Raw genomic sequence first — 21,952 nt, 5'->3', positions numbered from 1 at the left:
CAGAAATTACTCTTTGCTGAAGAGCTTTGCTACTCACTTTTTTTGCAGTCTGGATCAGCATGGGTTTTGCGCACAAGTACCCCATATTTATAGGTAGTAATGTTTGGGTCCTGGGAGAAGTCCAGGAAAGGTTTTCCACAGCTATTAATGCGCTTTATGGATTTGGGGTTAGGGTCAGCCAGCTCTGAAAGTGATCTTCTAAGTTCCTCTTCATCTCTGTAGAAATATAATCCCATGTTACAAAGCAAAAGACAACATTTGTAACTCTTTAAACTGCAATTAAAACAGATTAAGTAATTTCCATACTGTAAGGTATGAAGAATGTTGGACAGAGATGGGCTGACAGAAGCTGAAACGTCTTCCAGTGTGCAACTAATGCAGTGAAAAGTCTCTTGAAATAGGCAGAGATGGGCAAATTATTCATTGATGTCCCTTTGGCCAACCATACATCCAGAGCTGCTAGTTTAAAGGAGACATATTGGATAAATGGAAAAACCCTAATCTTGTAGGCAATTATGAATAATATACGGTGCTGGTTTCACTTTGGCTAAACATTAAAGGAACTGTAACACCAAAAAATGAAAGTGTATAAAAGTAACTAAAATATAATGTGCTGCTGCCCTGCACTGGTAAAAGTTGTGTGTTTACTTCAGAAAGTCTACTATAATTTATATAAATAAGCTGCTCTGTAGCCATGGAGGCAGCCATTCAAAGGAGAAAAGGCACAGGCACATAGCAGATAACAGATAAAACACTATTGTATTCTACAGAACTTGTCTGTTATCTGCTATGTAACCTGTGCCTTTTCTCCTTTTTTCCAGCTTGAATGGCTGCCCCCGTGGCTACACAGCAGCTTATTATATATAAATTATAGTAGTGTTACTGTAGCAAACACACCAGTTTTACCAGTGCAGGGCAACAGTGCATTATATATTTATTACTTTAAAGCTCTTTCATTTTTTAGTGTTACTGTTCCTTTAATGCTATCTGTAGCCCTTGTGCAGACCCCATGCACAGTTACACAGACATGGCCCCTTTATTGGAGCTCCCTATAGATCCTATCAGTTCTCTTTCTGTGTTTGAAATGAAGGATGGGAGTATCCTAACGGTCCCTGCCAGAAGCACAGCAGGAGGGGGACAACCAATCACAGCCCTGCACTCACACAACCAAAGACACTCCTATAGTTGGGCTCAGCAATGCGCCCTACCCTCTGTTGTGAATCACATGCAAATGCACCTATTGACACAGGGGAAACCCCGGACCTACTGCCACCTTTAAGCTGGTAATTCCCAATGTGGCCTGTGTCAAATTGTACATGTAAATCCCAGCATAACTGGAAGTTTTCAAGCATTGGGTGCAGTTGTGCTGAACTAAACTGCAGCACACAATGATGCTGGAATTGTTGGAAAACACTGTATTCTGGGTGAAACAAAATGGCAGATTACATACAAAATTGCATGTTGCACTAGTGTAAGTAAATAAATGACCCTTCTCGTATCAGTATGTTTGGCCAGATATGACCATAGTGGACTATGGCATGTCCTGAAATACTCTGAATTTTCACTTTAAATTATTAGAAAAATGTAGGGACCCTGATGCAACATTGTGTTTATTCATACAAGCTGGAGCTGTAATACTGTATATAATAATTCAGAGACTCCATTCAGAAAATGTTACACTCTCTGTATATAGACTGTTTACTGATTATTATACTGTCACTTTAATATGATATAACCATTTACTGTACTGGCATTCTTGTGACTAGGAATCAAATGAATAAAATTAAACCAACTGTTTCAAGCAATAAAAATGCAAAGGCAACATTTGGCTCTGCCACATCTCGGTGTCATTCGTATCTATATTAATTGATATATACGCCAACAAGCAGGATTATATATTGTTTTTATTTTAAGAGCTGCTGAACACGGCTATAAATCACAGCTAGATTGGATAATTGCCCTAAAACTGTACAACACATGCAGGAACTGTCTGTTCAATAATTAGCTGGAGAAAATGAAATCTTGCTTGCCAAGAAAAATGAAGCATGGAACAACACAATCTGACCAAATACGTGTATAGAAGTACATCAACAACTCCGCCTGCTCAGATCTGGATGAAGCTATAATAGAAATAACATGACACTTAGCAACCTACTGAATTTAGAATGCTACTTCTATGTATGGGGGGGGGGGGGGGGCGGCACATGAAGCCACAACTTTCATTTGTACTGATTTTGTTTTGCTTGACAGATTGCCATACCTTGGGGCAGGAAATGCCAAGTCTCTATCTTAGTGCCAGACAGGGAAAGAAAACTCTTATTAACATTAAATATATATATATATTTGTGTTACATGTGTGCCTCGCTCAACATATCAGCTATTATTACCAATACTGACACCCTTTAGACCACAGGAAACAATGAATGTCTGTAAAATGACATCAGATCTATTTTGCAATTAAAGGATATGGGGGGCTATAAAAGGTGCACTGCTGCTACTGGGTAAGATAGGAAGAGGAGAAATTTTGGGGGGAAAAGCAAACAAATTATGTATGTTGTACTAATTAAAAACAATGCAGGCCATTTACTATGTGCAGGGCAGGGCACAAAGTTTTTACACTTGGCACCCTTGTGATCCATTAAAAAGAAAAGACCTGTGTTCCCCTGATATTTCCCCCGTAATTGTCAGGTGAAGGAACATATGTGGGCATGCTACCTGTCTGGTTTTGATCTGAACAGCCCAGTTTTCAGAAGGGGTCAAAACTGTCATCCCAGTTTTCCTAGGACTTGCTGACATTGACGTGGCGAATGGCCAATCTCTCATCGCCGCATCATAGCAAATTCACCGACCCACCCCCGTGGGGCCCCTGCCCCCTGTGATCTCACTGCCCACCCCCTGTGATGTCACTGCCTGCCCCCTGCCTGGAACAAGAAGCCTGCAAAGGTGGCAACCCTACACAAATATATTGTTCAGATGTAAAAGTTATGAAATGCAAAATCTGGTGCAGAGTTAAGACAGACCCTGGATAGAAGTTCTCTTTGTATGTGTCATTCAATGCTCATTCTATCCATTGTCTAGTAAATGACCCCTAATAATAATACCCCTTTAATATCCAGTCAATCACATTTTTTGTGCCCCCAAACCTTCTGTAATGGAATCACTTGGCTCCACTCGTTTCACATTCACAATCACATTACTGCTTTGATACCGCTAATATAGTTGCTGTTTTCCAGATTGCAAGGGATATATGTTAAAATTGTGGTTCTAACTGATTAAGCAATGCATTACAGTTACTACATCCTGTCTGGTCTCAGAATAATGATCTTTGCTTGTTCAGCTCCTACACTGTCTATTCTTCACCCTATTTAAAGAAGCGGAGGAGTGACCCACCAACAGAAGTTAACAGGCTCAAATCCTTCTTTCTAATGAGGAGAATTAAAGCCTAAAATTAATATGGCTAGAAATGACATATTTTATATATTGAATGATTGCACCAGCATAAAGGTTCAGAAGGTTCAGCATCTATATAGCAGCAATGATCCAGCCTTTCAAAGTTGTCAAAGGAAATCAGCAGACTGGATTTTGTTAAAAAATGTCAGTGACACGCACATGCTCAGTGTGGTCTGGGCAGCTGTTGAGAAACTAAACTTAGGGGTCGTTGCAAACTACCAAAAAGAAAATTATGCTTGCCTCTTATATAAACTGATGCTACAGGGCTGACTATTAACTTCTGGTGCTAACTGCACTGGTTTAAGAGCTGCAATGTACTTATAATCTGTATTATTTACTAATCAGCTTCATATTGTATGTTTTATAGACTAAATATACAGTATTTTATGCATCGGTCCCTAAGCTCAGGTAAGTAACAGCAGCACAGAGCATGTGCAGTGAATCAGCAGAAAAGAAGATGGGGGGCTACTGGGGCATCTTTGGGGGCACAGATCTTCCCTGCTAAAGGCCTGTGGTTGCCTTGGGCTGGTACAGAAGACCAACAAGTAATGTATAACATTTATGGCCTACTTCTTTAGATTAGCTTTTGATATCTTAATACAGTATGTTCCTGCATTTTTATACAGTTGGTTTATTTCCCTTTGGGATCATATTACTCCAGAAATAATGTCATAACATAATATTGTTATTTAAATACAATGGTGACATCACAGGCATTATCCATAGATACTCTTTACAGACAATCAGACAAATAGTATAATTATTACCAATTTATTTTATATTTATAATAGAATCATTTTTCCACTTATTGTTCAAATGTTGCACCATGGTGCCATCATTTCTTGTATCTTATCCTTTATTCCGACCCCAATGGCTTTTCTATACATTTGTATGTTCCGTATTTTATTACTTACAGTATTAGCATAAACTATTCAGCAGTGGCTCACTAGTGCTAGGTTGCTATAGTAATAAGCTTCTTTTATAGTATCACAGATCAAAGGGAATCTATTACTTAGAATGCAATGTCCTTCCAATGAGACCCTGTATTTCCAATAAACTCTCATTTTTATGATTAAAAAAGAAAACAGAAAAAGAGAATAAAGAGCCACATCCTTGGTATTTTACTCATGCATAATGTTCCAATTGTTACAGCTTTAAGGTTGTTCACTCAACAGCCTACAGGCTTTTCATTTGTCAATGTGGCTTCATAGAAGATTAACAAACATACCTAGTTGTTTAGTAGTTGCCCAAACAGGAAAGTACATTGACCATTTAGCCAACAATTCAATTTGTAATATATGATACCTGCTGATACATTTTTATTTTGATACATTTACCAACAATGGAATTCGCGTAAATCTAACCCATATAGTTTACTGCCAACAATTTATTTGCACAAATAAGACATATTACTAAAAGAGGGGCTCTTTTTATCCAGTTATACTCACAGGGTCAGACTGGACCTCCTAAGGCGCAATAGAGAACCTTTGGTGGAAATAGCAAAGAAGGGCTGATGGGAGTTGACCTGGGCCCATTGGCAGACGCTCTGGTGTTCTGACAGGCTAGTCTGACCCTAAATACTAATCAGCAGCCCAGACTACTTACTGTAACTACATTTAAGCTCCATCAGTATAAATTGTTGATGGTATGGTTCCTGCTCTGGTTTCTGATGACAGAATGGCTGGATATTTTGGCTAAAAAAACTTACAGTACTTACATACTCAACTTAATAACTTATAATAATGATATATGGGATAATGAAGTAGTCATGATAATACTGTAGAAAAATTAATCTTGGAAAGCCATAATCATGACCACGGAGAAGATAAAACAATTTGGCTCAAACATTTCCCTGAGCAGTAAACCCATTATAATTGATTTCATTATTCAATTTGCACTAAATCTATCAAAGAGATTTTCCAGTTGGATCTGCCCTGTGTCTTGTAACTAAATATCAGTGTATGCTTCTTCTCTGTGTGTTTAGTTGTTCCTATACAGTCAGCTGTAACTTTAACTGTGTGCTTTGGATTTCTGTCATAAAAAAATAACAACTTCTGTCCCTTTAAAGCTTTCTTGACAGTGGGCAGCGACTTTCTCAAGGACCCTTTCTGACTTTAATCCTATAATGTCCCCTTCTACCCAAAACACACCACAAATGTTGGCATTTATGTAATTCATCATGTGTTTTGTTGGGTCATTTTAATTTTTTGCTAAAAGTGGAGAGTATATTTTGTCAGGGAACAAACATTTTGTCTTATTTTGTGCAAAATGATTTCCATTCATTGCCTAAGTCACCTTCATTCTGAGCCAAAGCATAATATGCTGCAAGTTGCCCTTAAAGGAAACATAATGCATCAGATCTACTGCTGAAAGAGCTGAATTATTATTGACTTGTGCATAGGTACAATTGCTTAGCAATAGGCAGGTGTTTACCTTATGGCCCTGGTGATCCTAAGACTGAGCATTCCAGCAACACCAGCATGCTTTCCACCACCCACCCTTTCTGAATGCAGTGCTTCCAAAAGCAGCACCTTCTGGAGCAATGTGTAGCTTTTTGCGCTCTGATTTGATAAATACAGCCTCATGGATATTGATATGTTATAATTGCTCCTTTTCATTAACCATTGCATGATGTATGTATGGAATAACTTACTCATTTGAATGTCAAACAGGGGAATAAAATATTGCCAGTAAAAATTAGTTCACAACTATGGAATAACTCATTTTCCAGCTATAAATCTAGTTTTCTCATTAAGGCACTATTTTTGAAAACAAGATTTAATAATAGCTAATTAGCGAGTCTTACTTTAAGTCTATCAGTACTCATAAGGGGAAGTGTGTATCTATTCCTATTTTGGAACACAGGCTAGGAATAAACAAACCTGGCAGGGTGTATAGTTGCAGGTCCTGGACATTATTTTGTTTTTTTTTCTTTAAGCCTCAGCAAACAAAGGGGTTCAACCGAAAGTAAAAAAACAATAAATAAATGTCTATTTTTATATTTTATTTTTCCCAAAAACGCTTGAAATAGATGCTTATTAAGAATCTCTCAGCATCTGCTCTGTGTCTCCATGGCAACTGTGACTAGGGCAGCTGAATGCATAGATTACGTGGCAGTATCACTAATCCCCCTGAAATGGCAGGCTCGGAGAATGCCTCTGACAATTACAGGGAGAGAGGGAGGGATGGAGGAAGATCTGGAAAAACTTTCAGTTGAAAAAAAACAATGTTGCATTCCTTACACAAAAATCTGAGCTTCAGATGATTGTAATGTAACCAGGCCTTTACAATAAATATAGTTGAGATGGTGAACAATAATGCAGAATTAGTTTTTTCCCCACAGGTGTCTATTCCAAAACGGAGGTGTTGTCACCTGTGCAACCCTATTTTCCATTGCTGGTGTGCTCAGTCCTTAAATATATATTTTTATATATATATATATATATATATTACAAACTAGCTTCTTTTGAGGAATTTTAACAGTATCTCTAAACTTAGTGGGGTGAATTTTCATCCTCTTTAAGCGATATGTTTGGTACAAATATAACATCTACATGATGCTGTAGGGTTGCTTTTCATAAGCAGGCAGAGCTGGGTCATAATATAAGGATGAAATCATCTGACTGCTGTCATTAGCGTCCATTCCCTGTCACTCGCTCTCCACCTAACCACCAGCACCCCCTCTGTTCCACATGTTTGCTGGAGGGCTGGAGTTGCAGGAAAGGTATGTGCTAAGGGCCCTAGCGCCAACATTATTGCACCCTAGGCACATGCCTCATCTACCTACCCCTGGTTTCTACTCCTAGCTGGTGCAAAATACAGGCATGGGATCTATTAGAATGTATGGGACTTTTTTTTTTCTTTTTTTTGCTTAATATGTGGGAGATGGTCTTCCTGTAATTTTGAGCTTTTTGGATATTAGCTTTCCCCATAAAAGACCTCATACCATAACAGGGAAATTAAGACACTATTTGAAAATTAAGGAGCACAGGATAATCCACCTGAGCTGAACAATATGGACAAAATCTGCCTGGAATAATGTATATCTATCTATTTAGCGCGACAACAAACATATCTATTTCTTATTTTCATATATACCTATTTTTTCTCTAGCTATTATCTTTATATATATATAAATAATATGATGACAGCGGCATTGATGAACTGATGCACAGGTGCTGCTAGTGTAGGTGCATCCAATAAATATAAATGAGGTGCACTCAAGGGACTTTATTAAAAATTAATAAGAAATTATTAAGAGTCGATATTTTAGTTCTGTATTCTTGAGAAAGGCTCTCAGGGTGCACCCCACGTATATTTATTGAATATATATATGGGCATGCATGCAATGGCAAGCAAGTCGAGGAATGTATAGGGGGTGGGAGAAGGGACACCCATGTGCCTCATGCCCCACATGAATACAGTTATCCTGTTGCAGCTAGTGTTGCATTCATTGGGGTAGATGCAAGTCTCTGTGCTCCAAGATGGAGCAAGAAACCATTGTCAATTCAAAAACAGAAGAAGGCAGTGTGCAAATGCAAAAAAATGGCAGATTGCTCCTGATTTTTGCACTTTGCACTCTACCTTGTGTCATAATTAATCACTGTGGTATATTACTGTCCTGTCTTGAAATAAAGAGGATCATAGTCACACAAAAAAAATGCAAAAACCTCAAAAACAAACAAAAACCCCCCACAAAGGGCACTTTTTTACATTTTAATTTGCAAACAGGGCAGGAGTTTTATCCTACATTTTCAATACATTTGCTTTATCCTTGTGAAGATTTTGGAATCTAGATGGTGTGACAGAAATATTCCTTCTCATGCCAGTCACATCTCTGACATGGACTCAGTGACTGATCAGCAATGCAAACCAAAACAGGAATATTGCTTCAGTGGTTGCTTAGTAACAGAGAACTGTATTTTATATAGGATGTAATATAAATGGCACCAAAATAAACCTGAGCAAACACAAAAGGTATACATGGCAGGTTCTGAAGAAAAGACTGATTAAAAAGGCATTTTCCACCAAAATACACTGAGGACATAAAGCTACAGGCTGCTGCCAAGACATTTTGCTAAAGATCTGGTGACATTATATCACCAAGAAGTGTATATGCTTCTAGCTTTTCAACATGGAACTGTTTATTTGATTGTTTAAAACAGTTTAGATTTCATCTGACAACCAATAGGCTTGTAGCATCCCTGAGAAGCATGTTTGCCTTCCTCTATATGTCCTGATTGCTTTATTTGCTAAATATAATCTGTGCACAGACTGTGTGAACAATATATTGCGGGACAAATATTAGTATATATAGACAATGCATTACTAGGTTGCTCATCTGACACCTGTAACAACACAGAGACTGCAAGCATTTGATATTTTTTGAGGCAGCACTGTTGGATTGGAGATTGCCTAAGAACCACATTTCCTACAAGCCGTAGCTACAGGAAGTCAATGGAGAAGCCCAATGGCTGCCCAGACCTATAACAATACGCTGATTTTACTCCATTTTTATGTGACCAAGTCTAGCGTTGTGTACCAAACTTTGTCACCATTTTTTACACTGCATCTTAAATCTGCCCCTTAGAGACTGCCAGTTTTGTAATCCAGCCTGTTCAGTGACCAGCCAAAGAGAGAGTGTTATTAATCTGCAGAGGGATACACTACAATGTGCAGCTTGCTGGCGCTTGTTTCTAGTTGTTCAGTGGAGGGAAATTTGCAGCAGCAGCCATTGTCATCCTGGGTTGTAGCCTAAGCCACAGCTACCATCTGAGATTGTTGTTCCAGTGAACCCACAGAGCTGCTGAGGTGACTTCCAGGATTACCTGGCTACTTTATCTACCTGCAAGGATCATAAGTAGGGCTGACAGCAATGCATTCATTCCCACATACAACTGCACCAGAGGGAGCACCCTTTATACTTTCACCAATGGACACATCTGCATCTTGTGTTGCCACCACCCCAACAAACAGAATTTCCAAGCTCAACTGTTTAAAAAAGTAAGGTAGTGCCTGTTACACTGGCAAGTGTTCCTGGTTACTGGATCTCAGGGGTGTAACCAGGGGGCGCTGCCGGAGTATACCCATTAGCACAGTTCTAGGGCACACCTCAGGGTGGGCTACAAATTAGTACAGGGTTCCCAACCTTTTATACACATGAGCCACATTCAAATGGAAAAAGTGTTGGGGAGCAATACAAGCATGAAAAAAGTTCCAGGGGTGCCAAATAAGAACTATAATTGTTTGTGAAGATTCTCATTCATCCAGGTCATGGTATATCTGTAGTAATAAGTCAGATCAACTGGACTTGCTGTGTTTTTTTTTTTCTTGAAGACGTTTCACCAGTCATCCAACTGGCTTTCTCAATTCAGAAGTTCTCCCTGCAATAAATACCCTGGAATGTTGCTCCAATCAGCATAATCTGTTTATCATAACCAGCATGGGATCAGGGATCTCATGAAGGTGAAGTTCTGATTGTATTAGCATGATTGGAGCTTTGAGGTGTTATTATACCTTATTTGGTAGCTCCTATGTGGACTGACAGCCTACAGAAGGCTCTGTTTAGCTGTTTGGTTATGCAACCAAAACATGCCTTCAAGCCAGAAATTCGAAAATAAGCATGGTCTTTGAGGCCACTGGCAGCAACAACCAAGGGGCTGGTGAGCAACATGTTGCTCCTGAGCCACTGGTCGAGGATCACTGACTTAGAACATTCATGTTTTCAGTGACAAAAGATCACTGGGTCTGTCTCAATGGCATGATTTGAAGTCAAAGGGCCCCACAGCAACATCATTTTTGGACCCCACCAAACTTTGGAAATAAGACATGCATATCAGTGCTTCACTGTGTTCCCATTCCTTCTAGGACCCCGCAGGAGGGCTCACTGACCAAGAGCACACCAAACAAATAAATGCCATTCATTAGAATTTTTTACATCCAAAGCCACTTGTGCACAGTTCTGTACAGTTCTTACATCCAAAGCCACTCCTGTACAGCACTCCTGGGTTTGTCTTCCTCCTCTGGTGAAGTGCGTGCAGTGTACTGAGGCAGGAGAACCCTTGTGTGAGCACCACTTCGAAGCTGAACACTGTAGATTCTCAGTGTTACTAGATCCAATCTGTATCAAAGCTCATACACAGTTGCACGTTTAACACATCAACTGTAATTGTGTCAAGCGCATCACCAACTCTAACACTAGAATTAAAAAATTCTGCATTGTTGGTGAAAAACACTGCATTGTTGTTAAAAAATGGCGACATGACCAAATTGTACGTTGCATTTGTGGTAATAAACGATCCCTAGGGTCTGCTTCCTCAATAGTTTCACCCCTGCTGGTCTTGGTTTGTGATGATACTATAAAAGTTCGGAGAAACAGGTCATCTTTCCCAGGTTTGGAGGACACAACCATAACAATCATTTACTTGCCCAAAACATTACAGCTGCAACACTCCCTCTGTGCATTGTGAATAATGAACTGTTCCTTATGTAAACAGCTGCATTCATCATCTAAAGTAAACACAATGACAATATTATAATCACAATTCATCTTTATATAAAGTGGTGGTAGAAAAATTTAAAAAGGAGCGAAAACTAATAATTGGGAAAACTAGAAATCTTTTAAAAAAACTGAAAATGTTCCCATATGCAAAAGTGTTGTTTATGGCAGCACCCTTTGGTGCACTTTCCTGATTATTTAGATCTTAGAATTTGACTTTGAAAAAATCTATCAACTTTTAAACAGTGAAAAACTACTCCTTTGTTGTAACTGATGAAAACAGTATTCTATTACATATTAGCAAATATAAATGGGTGTTAGACTCTGGGGTAAAGGGATATCTGATCTCTTTTACTCAAGATTCTACCACACCGTGCCAAGAGCCGTTCAAACTGCCAAGTTTAGGTGTAAGTCCTGCCTCACTGGCATCTCTTTTCTTATATTCTTAAGAATGTGGCCGCTGTTGGGGGCAATGGATTTGACTTGTGGGTAAGTGCAGTTTACGTAGGTAGCCAGGACATCATAAATGAAGCTAAATCAACCTACTGGGCACCTGTGTAAGCCTTAAGCTGGTCAAAAACGGGCCCTTTCAGACTGAACTGGCAGCTTTTCTGTTGGTGTATGGGCACCAGCTAATTACCTCCCAATAAATATCTGGTCAAAAATTTGCTGGATATGTGTTGGGCAAGTTAGAAAATCCTATCAGGCAATTAGGCAAGGACCTCATCAGTATTATGTTGATGCAGTCTTCTCAATGGGCTTCCAGAGGTGTCTGTTATGATTCGACAATTAGCTGGAGACCAAACAATCAGATCAGCGCAATCTAGTCATGTATGTAAGTGGTCAAATCAGGCAAAGATCTGCTTGCTTGGCAACCTTGCTAAACTGTGGCATAAGGATGGAAGATTTCCTCCCAAATGATTTAAGTTAATATTGTGTTATATATAGTGCACATTTTTATTTACCCTCTCTACTGTAACATCTTCCCTAGTTACAAAATTATGAAACCAATAAGAAGCTTGGTTTTACCATTACATACATTTCCTATAAAATTACCTAGAAAAACTTGCTGTGCACTCCCCCCAGAAAATTAACTGAGGACACCCGTGATTCCGAGGCAGCTTAGATACCAACTGTTGGATGATAAATAAAAGTCCTGCGCCATTATGGCAATGTGACAACAGTATACAAACAAAAGATATTTAGATGGTGATTGTACATAGCAGAGAGGAAGACTAGCTAGGAAAGACATATAGGAATATGCTTTTATAGATAACTAGAAGGAATACTGTACACAAACAACTTTATTAATCCAAGTTTTAGCCAGGAACTCTGACTAATACATTTATAGTTTGCCTCAGAATCTAACCGAGCACTGCCCCCGCATCATACCCACTAAAGATCTGGTGCCACAACCAACTCAACTGAATTTTATGAGCCACCCACAAAACTCCACATCTTCCTTATTTAGATTGTGTTGCCTCGTGTAATGTAGTCTGGCAATACTAAGTCACTGGGATGTATTTCTTCTTTACAGAAATGATATGGTTCATAAGTTGCCAACATTCAAATACAGGGGTTGGATGGTTTAATCAGAAGGCAATGTTCACATTTGCTTTGAAATGCCTTTCTAAGCCTATTATGAACTAAATGGTACTCCCAGCATGGCGACCAACTGAAACCTGGAACCAATCTTTGCTTGTGCTGATTTGCATGGCAACCAAGAAGTCTTTCATGTGTAACATTGTGCACAGTGTAATAGACAGGCAGCTGGAGCATGTACTATATTAACAGAGTCTACCAAACATATGTATAGTTTCCAAGCTAGGGTAGCTGGCACTATATTATATAGATAATATTAAATTTATTCCTAGTTAGGACCACATCTAGCACCCTTCTAGTTCCAAGGCCGAAGAATGTTGTTCATAAACAACTTCAGTCCTAGCTAGGAAGTGAAAGTTTTGTATCAGTATTCTATAACATGACTGGGCACCATATATAAGAACTAAGAAAGTCACTTCAGTTATTAATTTACTACTCTAGCACTGCATGCATCCAATTTTTTCAGACCTCAGTGCCTTCTCCCATTTAAATCAGTTATGGGCACAGTTGCGATAATCCAAATAAGTGACAGCTCCAGCAACTTTAAGTGCACTGCACTCCATACAAGCTCATTTTCCTGTACTGACAGGAGCAAAAATATTAACAAATACAGTGCTCAAACCTTATTTTCACACTTCATCCTATGCCAAACCTATTTACAGAAGTGGTGCCCAAAATGAAAATCATAGACAACAGCAGGACAGACTTCCCTGTGAAATCATTCCGTTTACAGGTAAATGAGTATAGGACTTGGTTCTTTAAATTGTAATCATATTTATTATATTGTCTCACAGTTTAACTCTACTCTAATTGCAGTCTATCAATACATATCAGTTGTGTTAGTTCAAGAAGGCACATCTTCACGGTAAGAAAACCCCATGATAGTAATGTTTGGGTATATGAGACATACTGTATATCCATATTTTCTCTTCAGTATCTGCCATTTGGTTCTATTTAACTATAGTAATCAAAAGGTAAAAAGACAATAATCCACAAAACCGTCCAAAAACACAAGTGATGTAGTCAATGTTTAAAGTATATTAGTGACATAAATACAAAACGCCAGGAAGAAAAACATTTTTCATGCATATGTTTCTTATATGTTTCTTATAAGTCAAGGCCCCCCTAATCCCTGGACCCCAAGAGAAGGATCTTCTTCTCCCTTCTTATGCCCATTGAAGTCTCCTTAAAGGTCTGCAACCTGTATAAATGTACTGTCAGTTAAAGAAACCTGAGTGTACATGGACTCATATATTTGACTGCTACAGTTCAAAGCTACAATGCCTATTAAAGCCGTGTTGTGCTGATTACCTAATATTGCATCAGCCTCATTTTTTTTAAAAAGAAAGTGTTATTACTTTTCTGATGGAACAGAACTTCTTTTTGCATGAAGATAACTTCTCTTTTTCAATTAAATAAATTTAACTACGCTAAAAACCTTTCATGGTTCCCTTAGCTGTGCAGCAAATGCTTGTTTTATACATCAGAGAGAGAGGGTTTGAATTACATGTAGGTATCTAAAATGAAGCTGCTATTATTTTATTTAAATTTGCCTTCAATATTTTATAGCTAGGATTATGTTTATGTTATGATAACTGGTAGACAAGTCTGTAAACCAACTGTCTCATCAACTCCTAAGTATATCCCATTGGCAGTCTCAATCCCCTGGGTGCCTATTCACAGCTTTTGATTTCCCAGCAGCTATCTGATCATGAGGATTGCGCCCCATTCTGATACCGGAAGCCTGAAATCTCTGGTGAGGTGAAACAATATTATCCCCTTTATTCATTCTATGCTAGAGGCATCTGTCATATATTACAAAGCAATGCACCTCTGATTCCACAGCTTTAAAGGGGTTAAGAACCGTTCTGCGCTTCATCTCATGCTCTTGGTTACTGCATATTTAAGCCCCAGATGTCTTGTAGCCTCGAGACAACAGAGACTTTTGATAATGAGGTTACTGTAAACAGCAACCAGCAAGGCAACTAATACACAAAAATCCTCAGCCTGTTATTATCCTTTATTCATATAGTGCCAACATATTCTGTTGCGCTTTACAGAGATTATAAAACATTCACATCATTACCTGCCCCTGGGGAGTTTATAATCTAAGATTCCTATTACACTTACGCACATTATGGTCAATGTGATCAGGCATCAATGTATGTTTTTTCGTGTGGGAAGAACCCAGAGCATCCAATGCAGACAAAAGTAGATCTATCTATATATCTAGATAAATAGATAATTGCTTAAATTGTTCTCTGTTTTCTAATTTTTACCTTCTGTTAGAGATGAAATCAGAGCTGTAGAAAAAAATTTAGTCATTCAACAAAACAAATAAAATAAAAAAAAAAACAAGAATTGCATGGGTTTCAATACTGCTGTCTACATCATACTGAGGTAGAAATTTATCAACTTTTAATATTTATTTTTATTTCTGGCAGCAATATAATAATGTCGAAACAATAATGGACACCTTCTAAACAAACAACTTTAGCAGTTTGACTTTGTTAGAATTAATTTATGAATAACCTTTTTTATAAATACATTTTTAGTATCTCCTGTTCTGAGACAAGATTTACAGGTGTAAGGGAAAATCCCAAACCCACTTTACAGTATTTAGAGAAGAGTGTGGAAAGCAAGGCGTAGAGAACTCCCAAACCCCATATGAGATATGCCCACAGACTAAACCATCTAGGCTCATCACCCAAGCCTGCAGGGTACCAGTTACCGACTGCCTGCCATTATTTGGCTTATATCAATTTAGCATTTTTGTACTAAAACGACTTTCTCATCCAGTACCTTGGGGAGGTGATATAAACATCATGCAGGTTGCTTGACTATTGCTGTATCACTAGGCTGGCTATCAGTTAGTCCTTACCTAAAGCGTGATTTTTAATGTTATTTTTAATTATTTCGTTTTAGAACACTAGCTTTTTGTTTCTCATTTTATATTTACAATAAAGGTTACATTTATGGAGAAATTCATACTAGCAGTGTGAAGGAGGTGGATGTGCAACATTATGGGTCATTATGGGTCATACATGTATTCTGCACACCCTACTTTTGTTCTGTCTAAACTAATGGAAGGTGCTCTCCAATTACAATATTTTAGGCATGTGAGGGGAGGCCCACATCCTGCCTATGTGTCACTCCTTTCTGGAGGTGCAAACCTGGCCAGCAGCAATTTCCACCCCAGAGGAAGCAGTTCATTGTGGGAGAAAAACATTCTGCATTTCTGCTGCTTGTTTGCACCTTGCACCACCCCGACAGATAACGGATCATTTTTTTATTCATAAACACCTGTCTAATTGTGTAAAGCATGCCAGGGTGAAATTACTATTCCAACCAAAGGGTTATACAATTATAAGTCAAGCACCTTTACAGTTTGTGTAACATAAGCAGACAGTCAACTCAAATTCAAGTGATAGCCTCTGCTGAAGTTCCCAGGAGGGGGCAAAATTATGTAGGTGGTCATGAACATACACTGAATAGTATCTGACAAAAAGTTAATATGATATGAAATTTACAGTGTATTAATTATTTTATATTTATTAACCTTTCTCCCTAAGAATCACTCAGACCTTCAGATTGATCCACTATTAAAATCTGCCCCGTCTGCTGAACAAATTTCTCCTAGTCTGGACATTTTATATACTAAATGAAGTTCTAGCCTAACTCTCATGGGACATATTCTCTGCCAGGGATTTTCAGCCATCAAAGAATCGCCTACATACTGCAGAGGAGCTTGTTATAGTTAAAGGGGTGGTTCAGTTTTATTGTTATTGTTACTTTTTATTACTTGTTTCTCTATTTGGCTTCTCTCCTATTCAATTACCATCCTCTCATTCAAATGGCTCCCTGGTTGCTAAGGGAATTTGAAATAACTAAAAAAACTACAAATAATAAAAATGAAGACCAATTGCAAACTGTCTCAGAATATTACTCTCTACATCATACTAAAAGTTACCTCAAAGGTGAACAACCCCTTTAAAACTAATTAGCTCCTGGGCTGGGTTTGTTACAATTCTTCACTGCCTAAATAACACCAGGACATACCCTGCATGCTATGAGTCTACAGGCAACAAAGCCAATAGGATTCTAACTTCAAAATTTACATGACAACAAGCTCCAAAATGAATGATGTTGCTAAATAAACAAAGCCAGAACTGTACTAATTTTACTGATACTGAACCAGCCCCTACCCACAGAACCAAGATTTCTTGAAATTTTCCAGATAGTAACCACAAAGACTCAATAACAGATTACAGGAGAGGAGGTAACAACTTAATGAGAACTTTTAATGTCAAGAGAACAAAAAATGTTTTTTAAGAAAAAACATTTTTACCATTATATTAGAGACCATTAAAATAGAAGAAGTGTGCTGTTAAACTTTTTTGTGTAGGATCATAACCACTGCTCACAGACATGGACCAGGGAGTATGAAAGGGAAGCTCCAATAAAGGTGTTTTAAAGGTATTGATGGTTTGGTTTGTTGCCCAATTTTAAATCAGGTTCCATATATAATTTTCTACATGGTGAGGCCAGTATTTAAAAATGTATTATGTATTACTTTAACATATGAAAATTCCCCAAGCCTCATGGTCTCTGCAACAATTAGGTGCCTGAGGTGTCATTGCCAGGACCTTAAAGTGATACTGACAACAAAAAACTTATTTTAAAAATATGAACCAACTTCCAAACCTACCTATAGGTCACGTTGACTGTTTCTCTACATCAGGGGTCCCCAACCTTTCTTACTCGTGAGCCACAGTCAAATGTAACAAGACTTGGAGAGCAACACAAGCACCATAAAAGTTCATGGAGGAGCCAAATAAGGGCTAAGACTGGCTATTAGGTAGCCTCTATGCACACTATCAGCTTACAGGGGGCTTTATTTGGTAGTAAATCTTGGTTTTATTCAACCAAAACTTGCCACCAAGTCAGGAATTCAAAAATAACTCCCTGGTTTGGGGGCACTGAGAGCAACATCCAAGGGGTTGGGGAGCAACATGTTGCTCACAAGCCACTGGTTTGGGATCCCTGCTCTACATAAATCTTACTGAAGATCCTGAACCGGACTGTCTGGCAGCCCGACTGTAGCTTCTCAATCTGTAAAATGGACTACGTCATAAACTGGGAGGATTCAGCTTGCCATTTGCTTCAAAGAGTTCCCCCTTCCTCCCTTGCATAGCATTGCATGGCGTTGTGAACTAGATAGCGGGCAGGCTTGATCTTTCCATTGCCTGCCTACTTCAAAGGGCTTCCCCCCCTCTCTGCTCTTCGCACTGCCTGTCTGCTTCTAAGGGCTCTCCCTCCCCCTCCCCATTACACATAGATAACGGAGCTGAGTTTGTCACATACCAGCTGAAAGCAGAAGGGGAGTTGCAGGTTTGTGATTGGGCAAATTTATTCACTTGGCATTTCAATTAAAACCCAGAAGAGGGGAACAAACATGGCTGCTCTGTGGGTCTGTAATTCATGATGCCATAATTATGAAGCAAAAAAACTTGCAGATTTAGTTTATAAGGAATTTAAAGCTGATACAAATCAAAACACAACAGCAGGTGTAAAAATTTTTTTTAATTTTCTGTCAGTATCACTTTAAGATAAAACAGGGTGTTCCTTCTTACTACTTGGTTCTCTTGGTGGAACCCCTTGCCACCAGAATTAGAAAACACAAACATATTAAAGGGATAACAGTGATGGGCGACCATATTAAGTACTTTGTATACAACATTATTCAAGCATATACTAACTCAATCTTTTCTCTCTTATTACTTTTACAAGAGTTCCTCCCATATGCTCATGGAAAAACCCAGGTTTTGCACTCCTGCAGAAACACAATAGCAATTTACTACAAAAAATGATATATATACTCATTTGAATGGAGACTTCTACAGCTACATATCAGCCTCTTTCCACTTCTTATCCAAATTAAGATATTTTTTCCAACTACTCAAGACGTAAAAGTATCTGGAGGTGAGACTCTTTGGCTTTTCATTAGTGTGCTTGCTCAACAACAAATATTTTATTTAAGAGATTTCCTATATCTGAGCATTTTGTGCCCTTACTCATTCAGCTGATGTCAGGGAGCCTGATATTTAAGAAAATACAGAGAGACATTTGTAATGATGAGTGGCTTGAAAAGGTTGCAAAATACAGCTTTAAATAGCTACACATTGTTTTTATGTGAATAAAAGCTGGAGAGGTTGAATGGCATAGCATGAAAAAGTGTCATTAATACAAGACCATAATAATTTTACAGTCAATGAGCTTTTAATGTGTCTCTGTTCTATGTAAAGAATTTGCTAAATAAACATGAATGAACCCATCTTGTCCAACAATGGAGACTGACAGAACATGTGAATACAGAGTGAGATTCATCACAGAATGATTCTTTCAGTATTTGAAAAGAAATATAGTTTCTGACTCATAAAGCTTAGATATATCAATTTACTTTTATATTAAATTCTATGGGAAGTCCTCAAAGAGTTCTTAAAATGCAGTTTTGATTGCACACCAATCGGTACACTGCTCTATCAATTGCATTGGGAGTATCCACTAGCTGTATACTGCTGTGACTTGTGAGTACTAGTTGTAAGGGGTGTGTATACCCACTTAATGTAGCCTGCTGGAAGTACTAGTTGCATAAGGCACGTGAGCCCATTTACTTACACTACTGTGAGTACAGGTATGGGATCCATTTAGGGATGCAGCGAATCCAGGATTCGGTTCGGGATTCGGCCAAGATTCTGCCTTTTTCATCAGGATTCGGCCGAATCCATGCCTCTGGCCGAACCAAATCAAAATCCTAAAAATCATGTGACTTTTTGTTACGTAAACACGGAAGTTGAAAATTTTTCCTAGATTTAACCCTTCCAAAACTTAATTAGCATATGCTAATTAGGATTAGGATTCGGTTTGGTATTCGGCCGAATCCTTTATGAAGGGTTTGGCAGAATCCAAAAAAGTGGATTTGGTGCATCCCTAGATCCATTTTCCGGAATTCCGTTATCCAGAAAGTTACGAATTACAGAAAGGCCATCTCCCATAGTCTTGATTATAATCAAATAATTCACATTTTTTAAAATGATTCCCTTTTCTTTGTAATAATAAAACAGTACCTTGTACTTGATCCCAACTAAGATATAATTACCCCTTATTGGAAGCAAGACAATTCTTTTGGGTTTACTCAATATTTAAATGATTTTTAGCAGATCCAAATTATGGAAGATGCCTTATCCAGAAAACCCCAGGTCTCAAGCATTCTGGATAACAGGTCCCATACCTGTAGTTGTATGGGGTGTTTATACTCACTAACTGTACACTAATGTGAGTGCTAGTTGTAGGGGGTGTTTATACTCACTAACTGTAACCTACTGTGGTTACTAGTTGTATGGCTTGTTTATACTCACTAACGGTACACTACTGTGGTTACTAGTTGTATGGCTTGTTTATACTCACTAACGGTACACTACTGTGGTTACTAGTTGTATGGGGTGTTTATACTCACTAACTGTACACTAATGTGAGTGCTAGTTGTATGGCGTGTTTATACTCACTAACGGTACACTACTGTGGTTACTAGTTGTATGGCGTGTTTATACTTACTAACGGTACACTACTGTGGTTACTAGTTGTATGGCGTGTTTATACTTACTAACGGTACACTACTGTGGTTACTAGTTGTATGGGGTGTTTATACTTACTAACGGTACACTACTGTGGTTACTAGTTGTATGGCGTGTTTATACTCACTAACGGTACACTACTGTGGTTACTAGTTGTATGGGGTGTTTATACTTACTAACGGTACACTACTGTGGTTACTAGTTGTATGGCGTGTTTATACTTACTAACGGTACACTACTGTGGTTACTAGTTGTATGGGGTGTTTATACTTACTAACGGTACACTACTGTGGTTACTAGTTGTATGGCGTGTTTATACTCACTAACGGTACACTACTGTGGTTACTAGTTGTATGGGGTGTTTATACTTACTAACGGTACACTACTGTGGTTACTAGTTGTATGGCGTGTTTATACTTACTAACGGTACACTACTGTGGTTACTAGTTGTATGGCGTGTTTATACTTACTAACGGTACACTACTGTGGTTACTAGTTGTATGGGGTGTTTATACTTACTAACGGTACACTACTGTGGTTACTAGTTGTATGGCGTGTTTATACTTACTAACGGTACACTACTGTGGTTACTAGTTGTATGGCGTGTTTATACTTACTAACGGTACACTACTGTGGTTACTAGTTGTATGGCGTGTTTATACTTACTAACGGTACACTACTGTGGTTACTAGTTGTATGGGGTGTTTATACTTACTAACGGTACACTACTGTGGTTACTAGTTGTATGGCGTGTTTATACTTACTAACGGTACACTACTGTGGTTACTAGTTGTATGGGGTGTTTATACTCACTAACTGTACATTACTGTGGTTACTAGTTGTATGGCGTGTTTATACTTACTAACGGCACACTACTGTGGTTACTAGTTGTATGGCGTGTTTACACTCACTAACTGTATACTACTGTGGTTACTAGTTATATGGTATGTTTATACTCACTAACAGAACACTACTATGAGTACTAGCTGAATGGGGTGTATATGCCCATTGTCAAACTCAGATACTAGTAAGACTGTAAATGCAGATAAATATTTGTTCTATTTTCCTGACAAACAAACAGGTGTCTATATGTACAGCCTAAGAGAAACTTATTTTGTCGGGCTGGTGTGTTAGTGCCAGGCCCAGCAATCTGTAGATTTTGGCAAATGCCAGAGGGGCTGCTCTAAAATCCCATAGACAGTCACTATTAAGTGGGCTCTTGGGGTATGTATGGGCATCTGTGTACTTGAATTCCAATCCAGCCTGTCCTGTGCAACATGGCTTTAAGTGAGTTTTGATAAGGTGTGAATTCCCATGTGCACAGTAAAACCACTAATGCCCAGCAGGTAACTTTGGGCCACATTTAGATTGTAAGCTCTATGGGACAAGAACCTCCATCCTCTTGTCTCGTCACTTAGCTTTATGGAATTTTTAATGTAACTGTAGTTTTTAGTTATTTGTATTCATTATTGAACTATGTATTTATTTATCTATTATTGTAATGACTCCCCTGTTTGTTTGTTTATTAATTTATTGTTCTGCTGTACAGTGCTGTGTATATAAGTTGCACTATATAAATAAAAATATACATACACATGCATGCAACCCCTCAGTGATCACATAGCTCACCAGAAAACATTTGCCTATTGCTTGCACTGATTATATGGACATAATGACAAATAATCAACCTTTTTTAGAATTAATTAAAACTCAATGCAAAATAAAGATCATTTTATTTCAGCGTCTCAGTGGATAATTTAAATTTAGA

At 38.3% G+C, this 21,952-nt stretch overlaps 1 protein-coding gene across 3 annotated transcripts in view; it reads right to left on the bottom strand.

Moving 5' to 3' along the window:
- Positions 1-21,952, bottom strand: part of psd (pleckstrin and Sec7 domain containing) — a 320,624-nt gene that overhangs the window by 17,321 nt on the left and 281,351 nt on the right. For all 3 annotated transcript variants that reach the window (XM_031906335.1, XM_031906337.1, XM_031906336.1), the window contains one exon: positions 38-216. In XM_031906335.1, coding sequence (XP_031762195.1) covers positions 38-216 — 179 coding nt within the window. The remainder of the gene's footprint in view (positions 1-37; positions 217-21,952) is intronic.

Source organism: Xenopus tropicalis, chromosome 7, assembly GCF_000004195.4.
Source record: "Xenopus tropicalis strain Nigerian chromosome 7, UCB_Xtro_10.0, whole genome shotgun sequence".
Lineage (NCBI taxonomy): Eukaryota > Metazoa > Chordata > Amphibia > Anura > Pipidae > Xenopus > Xenopus tropicalis.
Note: the sequence above shows the minus strand (reverse complement) of the source record. Positions and strands in the feature narration are given on the sequence as shown.